The following is a 16,700-nucleotide window of genomic DNA, read 5'->3' as shown; positions in this document are numbered from 1 at the left end:
CGGTATGAAATAGTATGATAAATGTAGGCACTCCTACTGTAAGTCCCTCTGGATAAGAGCATCTGCTTAATTACTAAAATGTAAATGTAAAACTGATACAGCACTGTGAAGCGCTGAGCCAGAGCTCTGACGTAATGTATGGCATGTTACTGTACAGCCACTACATTCCAAATTTAGGTGCTTATTATTTTCAACCCGCATACGGGTACGAGACAAACACTGATTTCGAGGGTGAAAAAAACATTGTTTCTAATTGACAGAATATTGCTAATTGAGTAGCAAAAATGGTGACAGACGGAGAGTATAGATCTCTACTCTGTTATCACTTATTGTACTGAATCGTTCAGATTCGTACAATTGAGGTTGCCATTCATAGTTGTCATGTATTTTAACACATTTCCTTTTCTCTCCTTTTTTCCCACTCCCTCGTAGGCCTCTCCACTCTTCTGAACAGCCCAACGGGAAACCTCTCCTCATACTCCCCCAGTACAGGCAAGCTCCCTCCCTCCGCCTCCACCCCTACAGTACCCTCTCGATGCCTTCCTCTCACCTCCTCTACGCTCGAACCAACCCCATCAGCCCCTACAGTGGGGAATACCACCACCGTCCTTCAGGCAGCATCCCTTACCCAGCCCTCACAGCCTCAAGACATCGGCCCTCACAGAGGGCTGGTCCTTGAGCAAGAGAAGGAAGAAAAGCCCTCTGCTTCCAGCCTGGAGTCCAAGATCCACAGCTTCCTGCAGGGTAACCCTGGCTTTAATGCCTTTAACCTGGGCTTGACTAGCGAGACCATGCAAGCGGGAGGCAGCGACATCAGCCCCTTAGCGGGTACAGAGACCCTAGAGGGCACCCCGGTCCGGGACGAGGCCGGAGGAGGCACCCCCACCCTGGATGAGTTCTTGGACACACCAGGAGGAGCAGAGCCCTTCCTAGCCAAGCAAGGTCAGGTCTCTTCTGGGGGAGTTCCTAAACAACCAGATGGCAGCCTGTCTCAGTCTCCAACTGCCTACCACAACCAAGCCTGGCAGGATCCCAACAACCCTCATGTCCACATAGGACCACAACCAGGTGCTCCGAATGGGCAGGGGTACCACCAGTTGCCTTATGGAGGGAATGAAGAGATGCATGGAATAGGTCCTTCCCTCAGAGAGTCTGGGTTGGCCCATTACCAGCCCATCACGACACAGGTGTCAGCCCCAACCCTCGGGGAGGGGTTACCCAGTAACACACCAGGAGGGCCTCCGGCAGGACCAAAACCCAGTGTGAGTGAAGGAGGATGGTATGGTAATCCCTACCCAGAGGGACGGGCCCTGCATCCTAACAACCACAACATGGCTGCATCAGGGGCAGGAGATGGCAAAAACCCCATGTCAGGACGGTATGCATACCAGGGGGAGGGGCAGACGCAGCCCTACCAAACAAAGGATCCTCAAACTCTGCTTTCCCAACAGGGGGCCAACCCCTCAAGCTTCCTCACCAGCCCTCTGCCCCCCATTCCCCAGCTGCCTCCACCGCCCTTCCCTGGAATACCAGCCCCACCACAGGACTACCAGAGCTCGCCCGCGTCTGTCATTGTGCGAGGGGTGATGGTGCCTGTGGAGCAACCCTCACCAAACCCTGAGATGGAGGATGACAGGGCGGGCGTCAGTGCATTGGGCGGTCCAGTGATTATCAGTGATCACCAGCACAAATCTGCTTTCCACCCTGAGGGCCAACCCTATCACCCAGATGACCTTCATCGCCATGCCGATGACCCCCGTCATCACCCTGACAATTTCCCTTGTCACACTGACGACCTCCGCCGCCACCCCAACGATCTACGCCGTCAGCCTGACGACCTGCATCACCTTGACAACTTCCGTCAGCACCCCCACGACCTCCATCGTCACCCAGATAATCACTATTATCACCCAGACGATTTCCACCATCTACCTGTAGACGATCCCCATTATCCTTATAGAGTCAGAGAGCGCCTCACTCCCCCCCTCTCTCCCTCAGAAGACCCTTACTACTATAACTACCCTCCACGCAGCCCTTCCCCTCCATATGGTCACAGACCCCCCCTTCACCCTCACATGGACCTGCACCACCCTGACCACATGCCCCTGCCTCCCCATCCTCCACACCGTCCTCTCCACCCAGTTCACCAGCCACACCTGAGAGGCCTCCCGTGGGGTCCCCCACGCCCAACCCTCTGTGGGCCCATGCTCAGGGGGAAACGGCCAGGGCCTCCTTTCGGGGGACACCCCAGAGGGGGACCAGGTGGTCCGTTCTTTCCTCCCAAAAGACCACACCTACCTCCGCGCTTCTGACTTGTCAACTGACTGGGGTGACATCAAATTACAGTGCTTAGGCTACCGGAATGTCATTGTGGCAGGGGGCGCGACACATCGAGGCTAGAAGAGGAGGAGAGATGAGTTGGGAAGAAGCAGAAGAATTGAGGTGTACTTTTCTCTGCTCCCCTTCTTGGTTTAAGAGGCCTGAGAGGAAGAGGGGAATATATGAGTACAATTGGAGGAGGAGTAAATTGGGAGGATCTAAAGGAATCGAGGAGAGGATGAGTGAAGACGTGGATCTGGAGGAAGAGGGAATGGAGAGTTCGGCCTGAACAACGGAGACACAGCGGAATAGAAGAAAATAAGAGGTGGATATATAATTCAGTTTGATTTTTGTTCTCATATTTGTTCAAATATAAAACGTTAAGTCTGTTATTCATCTTCCCCCCCTGAATTAGTGCTAAGCGTGCAATATGCTTGTGTGCATGCGTTAGCGTGAGTGAGCTAAATCCAAGACTACTACTGTTCATTATTTAAACTGCATTTTAAGACGTTATTCTTTTGCAAAGTAGGCCTAAGCGTCGTTTCTCTTGTCATTTTTCAATGAAAAGTAGAGCCCCGTTTTCCCATTGAAAAGACCTAGCCATGATCCCGTCAATCAGGATAATCTCTACTACGTGGTCTCTTTTTGTTTACGCTACATTTTATGTACGTGGACGCAAAGAGAATCTGAACTTAATATTACGTTATTTCCTTCTACAGTATCCGTTTGTGTAGCTGGGGGGAAACTGATGATAAATTCCATAAATGTTATGATTTTGAATGTTATATTGGTTAAGCAACACTTTGTTCAGTGCGAAAGATTGAACCTTTTACTGGCTGTGTCATCACTTCTCTCATTTCTCAGAGAAAGATGACGCCAGCACAGAGGTAATATTAGAATAAAACAAGGCTTAGGGGTGGGAGGGGGATGGTATTTTTCTTTGCCCCTAAACAACGAAGAAGAAAAGAAGTTCATTTTGGAATTGGATCAAGAAACGTTCTGCCTTCAGCTACCTTTTACTTGTACCGACTTTAATAAAAACCTGATTTTGAAAACCGCAATGGAAGGTTTCTTTCTTTCTCAGCCTGCGGAAATGCCTCTCACAGCTGCCTGAGTCATGTTTGCCTATTCTTCTTCCACCACGATTCTTTCCCATCGTCACCTCTTCCACAATAACGTTAAATGCCCATCAGGCTTTGGTCAATTTGAATTTAAGGCAGTCAATTCAAAGATGTAAACTGAAGTTCCAATTCAATAATACAATTTTTTTTTAAATGGCATTATTGAGAAGCTATTTTCAATGACTTCTCAATAAGTTCAAAGGGAGATGGTATTTATCTATTTAGGGATTTAATATTCAAGTAATTTCCTGGATTCACTGACTAAAATTCTAATTGACCCCAACCCTGATGCCCATGCACTAAACAGAAGTCGAACAGAGAAATGTAAGTGCTTTCTCGTCTGTTGTACTGCAGGAAGCAATAGCCTAAGTGAATCGCATCTGTTGCCATGCAACGTGCTACATAATTAATTTACTTAGAGTTAATTAGCTCGTGACCATATATTAGTTCAGCCAACAAGGTCATACCTTGTAGGTCAGCTTAGAAACACTCTGGGCCTACATCTTACGACACAAGACTTAGCAAGTGTATTAGAGGCATATCATTGCATTTCAACAGTAAACACCAAAGAATTAAACTTGATTAGGAAACTTTTGTCAGACCTGGCATGTTTTTGAAAGTAATTTATTCTGCATGCAGGACCTTGTTATTTCAGACTAGGGCCTCTATTCATAGAGCGTTTGAGTAGGAGTGCTGATCGAGGATCAGTTTTCAGCACTCATACTCTGAGAAGCTTTATGAATATCGGCACAGATTCATACGATGTTGCCAACCGTTTTCGTTAGATGGTTAGATGACTGATATTCTCAACTGCTAGTTTTCATGGGGGGGGGGTCATAGCCCGCTGGTGCCTGATATAAAATGGTTTTGAAACACAAAGTATTCCGGGACGACAGTGCAAACCTCCACTGACCTGTAACTAAGATATAAAACAACAAGCAATAAAGTACATTATTTACATGATTGGTTAGATTGACAGGTTGATGGGCTTTTAGATCAGGGGCCTTATTCCTAAAGCGTCTCAGAATAGGAATGCGGATTTAGGATCAGTTTTGCAATTTCGATTACAATAAATACGATTTCATGGACAGTTGACCTGATCCTTTGAGATTCTTGATACATATTGCCCCAGGTTAAATTGAATTGAATGGTCTGTCGATCAATTTAGACAGCAAAAGCTCATGCAAAAACATCTGGATCTGCTGTTGATAGGGTATGTTAAATAATGAGTGGTTAGTGAAGGACCTCCATTTAAGGTTACCTAAACATTAGGACTAGACTGTCTCCGGCCTTAGGTCAATGTTTTTGCTGCCAGTGCACACAATTAGAGATGTCTATCACCGTAGCCTGCATCACTATGCTTCCATGAAAATACTTTCGACATTCAGTTGTAGAAAACCTGTACCTTTCGGCATGGGGTCATACACTACATGACCAAAAGTATGTGGACGTCAAACATCTAATTTCAAAGTCACAGGCATTAATATGGAGTTTGTCCCCCCCCTTGCTGCTATAACAGCCTCCACTCTTCTGGGAAGGCTTTCCTCTAGATGTTGGAACATTGCTGCGGGACTTCCATTCAGCCACGAGCATTAGTGAGGTCGGACACTGACCTCACTAATCGTTGGCGATTAGGCCTGGCTCGTAGTCTGCGTTCCAATTCATCCCTAAGCTGTTAGATGGGGTTGAGGTCAGGGCTCTGTGCAGGCCAGTCACGTTCTTCCACACCGATCTTGACAAACCATTTCTGTATGGACCTTGCTTTGTGCATGGGGACATTGTCATGCTGAAACAGGAAAGGGGATGCCCCAAACTGTTAACACAAAGTTGGAAGCACAGAATTGTCTAGAATGTTATTGTATGCTGTAGCCTTAAGATTTCCCTTCACTGAAACTAAGGGGCCTAGCCCGAACCATGAAAAACAGCCACAGACCATTATGCCTTATCTACCAACCTTTACATTTGCCACTATGCATTCGGGCAGGTAGTGTTCTTCTGGTATCTGCCAAACCCAGATTTGTCCGCCGGACTGCCAGATGAAGCGTGTTTCATCACTACAGAGAACGTGTTTCCACTTCTCCAGAGTCAAATTGCGGCAAGGTTTACACCACTCCAGCCGACGCTTGCATTGTGCATGGTGATATTAGGCTTGTGTGTGTCTGCTCGGCCATGGAAACCCATTTCATGAAGCTCCCGACGAACAGTTATTGTGCTGATGTTGCTTCCAGAGGCAATTTGGAACTCGGTAGTGAGTGTTGAAACCGAGGACAGACTATTTTTACGTGCTTCAGCATTCGGCAGTCCCGTTCTGTGAGCTTGTGTGTCCTACCACTTCACAACTGGGCCGGTGTTGCTCCTAGACGTTTCCACTTCACAATAACAGCACTTACAGTTGACCGGGGCAGCTCCAGAAGGACAGAAATCTGACAAACTCACTTGCTGGAAAGGTTGTGATCCTATGACGCTGTCACTTTGAAAGTCACCGAGCTCTTCAGTACGGGCCATTTTACTACCAATGTTTGTTTATGGAGATTGCATAGCTGTGTGCTCGATGTTATACACCTGTCAGCAACCGGTATGGTTGAAATAGCCTAATCCACTAATTTGAAGGGGTGTCCACAAACTTGTGGACATGTAGTGTATATTATTCTTTACTAAAAAGATGAGCTTTGATAAATGTTGTAGTTTAAATTAAATGCAGTGCTGTTTTGATCAAATTCTGGCCTTGACCTTGACTTTAATATAAAACATTCTCTATGTGATTCTTTACAATATTAACAATACTAGAATAAGAAAAATTTACCAAACACTTAAATGCTGCCAGGGCAAATATGTCTCAAGTAGGCTTTGAATAAGTACTGAGGGAATAACCTTTTAAGGAAGATTGAAATGTCAGTTAAGTGTTGATTGAGCTTAATTTGAAAATAGACAAGATCATTGTAGCATTTTGTGGCTTTTTCAGTAATGGGAAAAGTGCTTGTGAGCTACCCATTAAAAAAAATACCAAAAGATAGGTGATTATTTTACATATTGCATCCCAGTGTGACTGCTATGGTTACAAACAGTTTCTCTGTAATTAACAATGGAGATTTACTTTTTATTTATCCTGTATTTAACTAGGCAAGTCAGTTAAGAACAAATGGCTGCCTACCCCTGTCGACACTGTCCCTATGGGACTCCCAATCATCACCAGATGTGATAAAGTAGTTACGCCTCTTATGCTGAGATGCAGTGCCTTAGATCGCTGCGCCACTCGGGAGCCCAAGATCACATAGGGCTATATATAAAATAAAAAAAGTGAATCAAAACGTTCGTGTAGGGTAATATTTGACATAGTGTAGGATGTGTGTGCATGTTGAACACATACAAACGTGGGCAATGTTTAGTATTCGGGCGCTAGATGTCAGTAAAGACTCTCAGACATTTGTATCGCAGTAGGACCATACGATAGCATCTGACTGAACAATGTTTTGAGACATAAGTAAAGTATCACACGGTCATGGTTTACATGCAGCGTAGTATTGCCTATTCATAAGGACCGTGCCGCCTCGCCTCGCCTCGCCTCGCCTGGCGAGAGCGTTGGACGTTTCCCCGCCCATTTTAAGAGCCCCGCATTTAAAGGTCTTGACGAATGTTTTAAATTGTGGCCAATCAGTGCCCGGAACCGTACATAAAAAATAGCTCCGTGGCCCCATGTTTTGTCCAGGCTCTTTCCCAAGTGCGCGTTTTCGAACTGTGCAGTGTGTAGGCCAGGGGCGTGTTAAGCAGGGCGCAACATTTGGATAGAAATACGGTATGTAAGAACAAACATGCCTATAATCCGATATGTAGAATAAAGACTCACGTCGGGCCGATTCATTGAATTTCTATCTGCAACGTTCGAGAACGTTTTGCAACTGAACGTGGCCTAGGTGCAGCAACAGACGCACAAACAGATAAGAATTACAGGTCAGAGGCTAATATCCTACAAATTGTAACGTTTTTACGAATGTTGAATGGAAAATTCTAGAGTAAAAAAAATGAAAACATGATGTAAAGAGACTGTTATTTGAATATTAGAGCCACACTCTACAAGTGTGCATACCATCAATGAACATGCACATTAAGAAAGGAGCTAATGCATCCCCTGTAATTTTCATGTACAAATATCTGTGCAGTGCTCAAGGAAGGATATTCCATGAATGCAAAATTACTTTCAAATTAAAACATGACTTGCAGCTATAGCCTACCATTTATTTTACAAGGTCTCATGTGAACAAACAAAAAACTCAACAATAGAGTAGCGGCCTTACAGATTGTTTTTAAATGTGTAAACCTTGTGGGATTTTGTTTTCATAAAACAACTGTGAAGTGAAGTCTAACTCTGGTCTCTGTGCATTGCCCCTACAAGGATAATTGTTAGCCTAATTTATGATGAAAGTTGTTTTATTTGCTTTATTAATTGATTTCCCTTACCTTATCTTACTCTGTTCTAATACCTATTTTCTTTCCATCCTTCCTTTCTCCTTCTGTTAACAGTAAGCTGGATGACTCTGTGATATGGTGACCTGTGCGAGGAGTGGGAAACCGCTGGCGAGAGTGACATACAATACAACAAGGACTGATGTCATCTCAATGTCCACTAAACCACAGTAATAACACATTTAACACCGCCAAAGAAGTACTAAATACAGGGCAAATTCAAGATCGAGCAAGAATTTCTATTGAAAATGCTTTTGAGTCCAGGATTAGGCATAATCCGTGTCTGGGACAACTCCCCTACATGATAGGCCTTGTGTTGGCCATAATTTAGTTCAGCAAAGTAATTATATTGATCAATTCCACAGGTTTGTGATACAATTTTAGTCAAGGTACATTGTTACTTAAGCACCCTCTAGTGGTGCAATGTGACTTATTTGAGAAGGGCCACAGTGTTATTATCAGGGTGATGGTATGATTCACTAAGGCTTCGTCGCAAATGGCTCTCTGGTAAAAGTAGTGCACTATATAAATCTCGTTCCCTGACACTTCCTGCAAAATAAGAAAGCCAATAAGATTGACGTGAAATTTACAGCGTGATAGGCATTGGCTTAATCTACCAACCAATCATCTCCCTCTACACCTTCCCCCACTTTTCTTGCGCACCTCTGTCATATCAGAGAGGAAGAGGTGAAGCAAGAGGTTTTACTTTGCCCAAAATCTGTCCTTGAAAAATAAGCCCACAATTGAGTAATTTTTGTGTCAAATTTGCTACTTGAGGCTTATTTGATCTAATCTAACTTTAGTGATGCTTAGGTTGTTACGAATGCACTGATATAAGTGGGTGGTACTACGTCAACTTTGGGGAAAAAACAAATTTACATCAGAGTATTGTGCCGGAGGGGATGGCAGCCATTTTACGGGCTCCTGACCAATTGTGCTATTTTGTGTTTTCTTGCTCTGTTTGCTACTTTTTTTGTACACAATGTTTCCACCATCACTTCTTATGACAGAAAAGAGCTTCTGGACATCAGAACAGAGATTACTCACCTCGAACTGGACGAGGATTTTTTCTTTATGAGTCTGACACAAATGATATACTGCTCCTCCTGGACCAGGCCCAAATCCCCGTCATTTTGTGTGAAGAGGAGACGGCATTACAGAGGTCAAAGAGCCGGATGCATCGCGAGTCCGTGTTGATGAGTGGATAATCTGCCTTTACCCTCCGTTCTACTGGCGAACTGGAGAATAAACTGGATGAGCTCCATTTGAGACTATCCTATCAACAGGACATAAAAAAAACTTAATATCCTGTGTTTCACCGAGTCAAGGACATGTATAATATACAGTTGCTGGGTTTTCCGTGCATCGGTAAGACAGAACAGCAGCCTCCGGTAAGATTGGGGGTGGGGTTGTGTCTCTTTTTCAACAACAGCTGGTGTGTGATCTTTAGTATTATGGAAGTATCAAGGTTTTGCTCACTTGAGTTGGAGTACCTCCTGATAAATTGTAGACCACAAATTGTAGACCACAGTTCCATCTGTATTCTTCATAGATGTCTATTTACCACCACAAATCGATCCTGGCACTAAGACCGCACTCAACGAGCTGTATAAAGCCATAAGCAAACAACACTATTTTTACCCAGAGGCGGCGCTCCTAGTGGCCGGGGACTTAAATCCAGGACAGCTGACATCCTTTTTACCTCATTTCTACCAGCAATGTCACATGTGCAACTAGAGGAAAAATAGTCTAGATCAATTTTACTCCACACACAGAGATGTGTACAAAGCTCGCCCTCCATTCATCCGATGGCATTGAGGAGTATACCACATCAGTAACCCGCTTCATTAATAAGTGCATCGACGACATTGTCCCCACAGTAACTGTACGTACATATCCCAACCAGAAGCCATGGATTACAGGCAACATCCGCACTGATCTAAAGGCTAGAGCTGCTGCTTTCAATGAACTGGACACTAATCCGGACACTTATAAGAAATCCCGCTACGCCCTCCAACAAACCATAAAACAGGCAAAGCATCAATACAGAACTATGATCGAATCCTACTACACCTGCTCTGACGCTCGTCAAATGTGACAGGGCTTGCAAACTACAAAGGGAGACCCAGCCACGAGCTGCCCAGTGACGCGAGCCTACCAGATGAGCTAAATGCCTTCTATGCGTGTTTCAGGTCAAGCAACACTGAACCATGCATGAGAGCACCAGCTGTTCTGGACAACTGTGTGATCACGCTCTCTGTAGCCGATGGGAGTAAGACCTTAACTTTTTTTAACATTCACAAGGCCGCAGGGCCAGACGGATTACCAGGATGCGTACTCAGAGCATGCACTGACCAGCTGGCAAGTGTATTCACTGACATTTTCAACCTCTCCCTGACCCAGTCTCTGTAATACCTACAGTACCGTTCAAAAGTTTGGGATCACTTAGGAATGTCCTTGTTTTTGAAAGAAAAGCACATTTTTTTGTTTGTTCATTAAAATAACATCAGATTTGATCAGCAGTACAGTGTAGACATTGTTAATGTTGTAAATGACTACTATAGCTGGAAACGGCAGATTTTTAAAATGGAATATCTACATAGGCGTACAGAGACCCATTATCAGCGACCATCACTCCTGTGTTCCAATGGCACGTTGTGTTAGCTAATCCAAGTTTATAATTTTAAAAGGCTCATTAGAAAACCCTTTTGCAATTATGTTAGCACAGCTGAAAACTAGTTCTGATTAAAGAAGCAATAAAACTGGCCTTCTTTAGACTAGTTGAGTATCTGGAGCATCAGCATTTGTGGGTTCGATTACAGGCTCAAATTTGCCAGAAACTAAGAACTTTCTTCTGAAACTCGGCAAGTCTATTCTTGTTCTGAGAAATTAAGGCTATTCCATGTGAGAAATTGCCAAGAAACTGAAGATCTCGTACAACACTGTGTACCACTCCCTCCACAGAACAGCACAAACTGGCCCTAACCAGAATAGAAAGAGGAGTGGGAGGCCCCGGTGCACAACTGAGCAAGAGGACAAGTACATTAGAGTGTCTAGTTTGAGAAACAAATGCCTCACAAGTCCTCAACTGGCAGCTTCATTAAATAGTATCCACAAAACACCAGTCTCAACATCAACAGTGAAGAGGCTACTCCGGGATGCTGGCCTTCTAATCAGAGTTCCTCTGTCTCCGTGTCTGTGTTCTTTCCCCCATCTTAATATTTTATTTTTATTGGCCAGTCAGAGATATGGCTTTTTCTTTGCAACTCTGCCTAGAAGGCCAGCATCCCGGAGTCACCTCTTCACTGCAGACGTTGAGACTGGTATTTTACTATTTATTGTGTGCGTCACACATGCACACACACACATCCACACACACACATTCACATTCCTTCACACTCTTCACATATGCTGCTGTTACTCTCTTTTTATTATCTATGCATAGTCACTTTACCCCACCTACATGTACATATTACCTCAACTAACCAGTACCTCTTGTATATAGCCTTGTTATTATTTTATTGTATTCTATTTTTCCTTTTAGTTTATTTAGCACTTTTTTCTTACTCTTTTAAAACTCTGCAAAACTCTGCTAAGGGCTTGTGAGTAAGCATTTCACGCTGTTGTATTCGGCGCATGTGATAAATACAATTTGATTTGAGTAGTGCCTGTTGTCATAGAGGACTCATCATTAACCCATTTTAACATGGACATTGCCATTGAAGGCGTCCACCATTTGAAAGTAGTCAACTGGGTGGGGATTTCTATGTTGGGAGCATTCAGCCAATGAAAAACAAGAACATTTACTACTTTAAAATTGTGATGGCCTCAATGGTGCTGCCCATTCTGTAACAGATCAAAAGATGAGTCCTCTATCTAGCTCTATGGCCTGCGCATCTCCCCTTTCATTGGCTAGAATGGTCCCACCTGATCTCGCCACCCCTTACCTGCCTGCCTTCCGTCTTTGAGGACATGTATTCCCCCCGACAAAAAAAACAAAACACTTTGTATGTCGTAGACGGACAAGCCAAGCTTGAGCTCAGATGTTCACAGTGATAGGGAAAGACGTTTTGAAAAAATATGTGCATTTTCTCTAACTCTAAACATACAAATATGTATTTTACATGAGGAAGGTGAAATCTTATAGTTAGTCGTTTTTTATAATTTCATGATGCTATATTTGGAAAGCATATGTAATTTCTAGCCTTATTCATACAGTTTTGTTGAATAGAAAATACATTGTATAAAATATTCCATATTTGTACTGTGTACTTGAGCATTCGTCCTCAAAAGCTACTACAATTCAGCAATTTATGACTATTTTTACCAGAAAGGTGAGATTCTAACCTGTCTTGGAGTATTCTGCATTACTAGTTATTGTTTATGGCCCTCGCATGATAAATAATTACTTTTGGGGATGACGTAGATTACATTTCCGATTACATTTAGTTACATTTAACTGGTTTTAAGGGTGTAGGCTTTCTTCTCAGTTAAGCCATTCGCTAGCTATGTTTTTTTGCTAATTAGCTAGATGGAAGTTGTGTTTTTGCAATCCCACTGGCAGAAGTTCATGCCTGAGTCCATGCCTCCATTTGTAATTCGCTACATTTAAATGATGACAAACACTTTACTCTGTAGGTCACTCCCATAGAATTCTATGACCACTCCCACTAGGCCCACTTTGATTTGTTTACGTCCCAGACTCATAATGTGCGCAATAGCCTGGGGACGCAGAGCAGCCTAATACATACAGTGCCTTGCGAAAGTATTCGGCCCCCTTGAACTTTGCGACCTTTTGCCACATTTCAGGCTTCAAACATAAAGATATAAAACTATATTTTTTTCTGAAGAATCAACAACAAGTGGGACACAATCATGAAGTGGAACGACATTTATTGGATATTTCAAACTTTTTTAACAAATCAAAAACTGAAAAATTGGGCGTGCAAAATTATTCAGCCCCCTTAAGTTAATACTTTGTAGCGCCACCTTTTGCTGTGATTACAGCTGTAAGTCGCTTGGGGTATGTCTCTATCAGTTTTGCACATCGAGAGACTGAATTTTTTTCCCATTCCTCCTTGCAAAACAGCTCGAGGTCAGTAAGGTTGGATGGAGAGCATTTGTGAACAGCAGTTTTCAGTTCTTTCCACAGATTCTCGATTGGATTCAGGTCTGGACTTTGACTTGGCCATTCTAACACCTGGATATGTTTATTTTTGAACCATTCCATTGTAGATTTTGCTTTATGTTTTGGATCATTGTCTTGTTGGAAGACAAATCTCTGTCCCAGTCTCAGGTCTTTTGCAGACTCCATCAGGTTTTCTTCCAGAATGGTCCTGTATTTGGCTCCATCCATCTTCCCATCAATTTTAACCATCTTCCCTGTCCCTGCTGAAGAAAAGCAGGCCCAAACTGTGATCCTGCCACCACCATGTTTGACAGTGGGGATGGTGCGTTCAGGGTGATGAGCTGTGTTGCTTTTACGCCAAACATAACGTTTTGCATTGTTGCCAAAAAGTTCAATTTTGGTTTCATCTGACCAGAGCACCTTCTTCCACATGTTTGGTGTGTCTCCCTGGTGGCTTGTCGCAAACTTTAAACAACACTTTTTATGGATATCTTTAAGAAATGGCTTTCTTCTTGCCACTCTTCCATAAAGGCCAGATTTGTGCAATATACGACTGATTGTTGTCCTATGGACAGAGTCTCCCACCTCAGCTGTAGATCTCTGCAGTTCATCCAGAGTGATCATGGGCCTCTTGGCTGCATCTCTGATCAGTCTTCTCCTTGTATGAGCTGAAAGTTTAGAGGGACGGCCAGGTCTTGGTAGATTTGCAGTGGTCTGATACTCCTTCCATTTCAATATTATCGCTTGCACAGTGCTCCTTGGGATGTTTAAAGCTTGGGAAATCTTTTTGTATCCAAATCCGGCTTTAAACTTCTTCACAACAGTATCCCGGACCTGCCTGGTGTGTTCCTTGTTCTTCATGATGCTCTCTGAGCTTTTAACGGACCTCTGAGACTATCACAGTGCAGGTGCATTTATACGGAGACTTGATTACACACAGGTGGATTGTATTTATCATCATTAGTCATTTAGGTCAACATTGGATCATTCAGAGATCCTCACTGAACTTCTGGAGAGAGTTTGCTGCACTGAAAGTAAAGGGGCTGAATAATTTTGCACGCCCAATTTTTCAGTTTTTGATTTGTTAAAAAAGTTTGAAATATCCAATAAATGTCGTTCCACTTCATGATTGTGTCCCACTTGTTGTTGATTCTTCACAAAAAAATACAGTTTTATATCTTTATGTTTGAAGCCTGAAATGTGGCAAAAGGTCGCAAAGTTCAAGGGGGCCGAATACTTTCGCAAGGCACTGTACCTACCGAGCTCAACTGGCCAACTGGCTGTATTGTTATGATTTGATTTGCTGTGTGTAACTGTCCCTTCTCTCTTTGAATGTGTCTCTTTGAAAAGAGAGGTAAGGGCTGTGAGCATGAGGACGACAACCAGAGGGGAGCAGAGTGGTTGAGAGACAGCTGAAGGACATGCCACTGCCACTTAGTCAGGGAAAGTAAGTTCAGCCAGAATGAGTGAGCATGGTGCCCCAAACACAAGGCCAGATAGGCTAATCTCTCTGTTACACACACACATACACACACACACACACACACACACACACACACACACACACACACACACACACACACACACACACACACACACACAGTATTCTACTTTGGAAGATTCTGTACATTTAAACCATGTATTTTACTTCCCAGATTTGATTGAAATAAAAGCAATAATAACATGTTTACTTCTCTTTAAACAACAATAACATATTTATATTATCATAGCAAACTGTTTTTATTGCTCAATTACTTGTATCTTTTGCATAAACTATAGGCTGACGTCATGGCCATTGTTGATGCATTATGAGGCACAGTGAGTGACAGTCTAGATACTCCCAGCTGTGTTGATAGGATCATCATATTAATATCTGTGGGATAGATCACACTTTAGAATGTTTATAGAAAGTGCTCTATCTTGAAAATGTCACCGCTGACATGCATCTTTTTTTAAATATTTCTAAATCAACACCAGACAAATGAGCAATTAGTAAAATATCCCTTTTAATGTGATTTTAATGTAATGATAACTACAATCTGTAGTTCTCTCAGGCTTCTATTTTGTCAACAGTGAAATTACTACAATATGACAAAAGAGATGATAATTATGTACATAACAAACCCTGGCATTGTAGTGGCTTTCTGGAAATGGTCAACTGATGTCCTTGGTCAGCTACCCCAAATATTTGTATTTTTTTTCTTCTTTTTTCATTGAAATGCACCATCTGAAATAATCTCCTGCCAATTTAAAAAAAAAACATCTAAACGTCAGTCATTGTATTTTATCATTAAGATGAAGTCAAAAGGTAGTTTAAAGTTCTTGGTCCTTTATCCATGCATGTGCACAGGGATGGAAGATAGGATTTAAGGACGGATGACAGATGATAATCTCACCATTCGAGGGGAAATTAAGTGGTTTGGGTTGGGTACAAGATTGGCAAAACGAGAAACACCACTGGCTATTTAAAACTGGGATAAACACTGTGGTTTTGGCGAGAGCTCATAAATGTTAGTTATTGTGAGAAAATATTGTACAGTATGTGATTCTTTGAAGTGCCATGATTATTTAAATGGACAAATTTTACTTTTTTTTTTTCCACGCATGTCCCGCCCTCCATTTTGCAAATCTGACCATAATTCTGTCCTCCTGATTCCTGCTTACAAGCAAAAACTCGCTCAATACGGAAGTGGTCAGATGACACGGATGCTACACTACAGGACTGTTTTGCTAGCACAAACTGGAATATGTTCCGGGATTCATCCAATGGCATTGAGGAGTACACCACCTCAGTCATCGGCTTCATCAATAAGTGCGTTGACGACGTCGTCCCCACAGTGACTGTACGTACATATCCCAACCAGAAGCCATGGATTACAGGCAACATCCGCGTCAAGCTAAAGGCAAGAGCTGCCGCTTTCAAGGAGCGGGAGACTGCTCCGGACGCTTATGAGAAATCCTGCTATGCCCTCAGATGAACCATCAAACAAGCAAAGCGTCAAAACAGGATTAAGATTGAATCCTACTACACCGGCTCTGATGCTCGTCGGATGTGACAGGGCTTGAAAACTATTACGGACTACAAAGGGATACCCAGACGCGAGCTACCCAGTGACGCGAGCCGCTCAGACGAGGTAAATGCCTTTTATGCTCGGTTCGAGGCAAGTAACACTGAAGCATGAACGATAGCACCAGCTGTTCTGGATGACTGTGTGATCTTGCTCTCGGTAGCCGATGTGAACAAAACCTTTAAACAGGTCAACAGTCACAAAGCCACTGGGCCAGACGGATTACCAGGACGTGTACTCAAAGCATGCGTGGACCAATTGTCAAGTGTCTTCACTGACATTTTCAAACTCTCCCAGAAAGAGTCTAATACCTACAGTTGAAATCGAAAGTTTACATACACTTAGGTTGGAGTCATTAAAACTTGTTTTTCAACCACTCTACAAATTCTACTTTGTGCATGACACAAGTAATTTTTCCAACAATTGTTTACAGACAGATTATTTAACTTATAATCCACTGTATCACAATTCCAGTGGGTCAGAAGTTTACATGCACTAACTTGACTGTGCATTTAAACAGATTGGAAAGTTCCAGGAAAGGATGTCATGACTTTAAAAGCTTCTGATAGGCTAATTGACATAATTTGAGTCAATTGGAGGTGT

At 43.1% G+C, this 16,700-nt stretch overlaps 1 protein-coding gene across 3 annotated transcripts in view; it reads left to right on the top strand.

Annotated features, from left to right (window-relative positions):
• LOC112266645 (regulation of nuclear pre-mRNA domain-containing protein 2) overlaps positions 1 to 16,700 on the top strand; it is a 61,741-nt gene that overhangs the window by 39,971 nt on the left and 5,070 nt on the right. The window contains exons 10-12 of one of the 3 annotated variants that reach the window (XR_002955973.2): positions 433 to 2,644; positions 7,959 to 8,071; positions 14,380 to 14,476. Coding sequence is in view for 1 of the 3 variants with exons in the window: in XM_024444310.2 (XP_024300078.1) it covers positions 433 to 2,312 (1,880 nt within the window). In the remaining 2 variants the exon portion in view is untranslated. Of the gene's footprint in view, positions 1 to 432; positions 3,381 to 7,958; positions 8,072 to 14,379; positions 14,477 to 16,700 lie in introns of those variants that run through there. The other 2 variants (XR_002955974.2, XM_024444310.2) reach the window with 2 other exon arrangements.

The sequence above is a fragment of the Oncorhynchus tshawytscha genome, linkage group LG13, assembly GCF_018296145.1.
Source record: "Oncorhynchus tshawytscha isolate Ot180627B linkage group LG13, Otsh_v2.0, whole genome shotgun sequence".
Classification (NCBI taxonomy): domain Eukaryota; kingdom Metazoa; phylum Chordata; class Actinopteri; order Salmoniformes; family Salmonidae; genus Oncorhynchus; species Oncorhynchus tshawytscha.
This window is presented reverse-complemented; position numbering and strand designations above follow the sequence as displayed.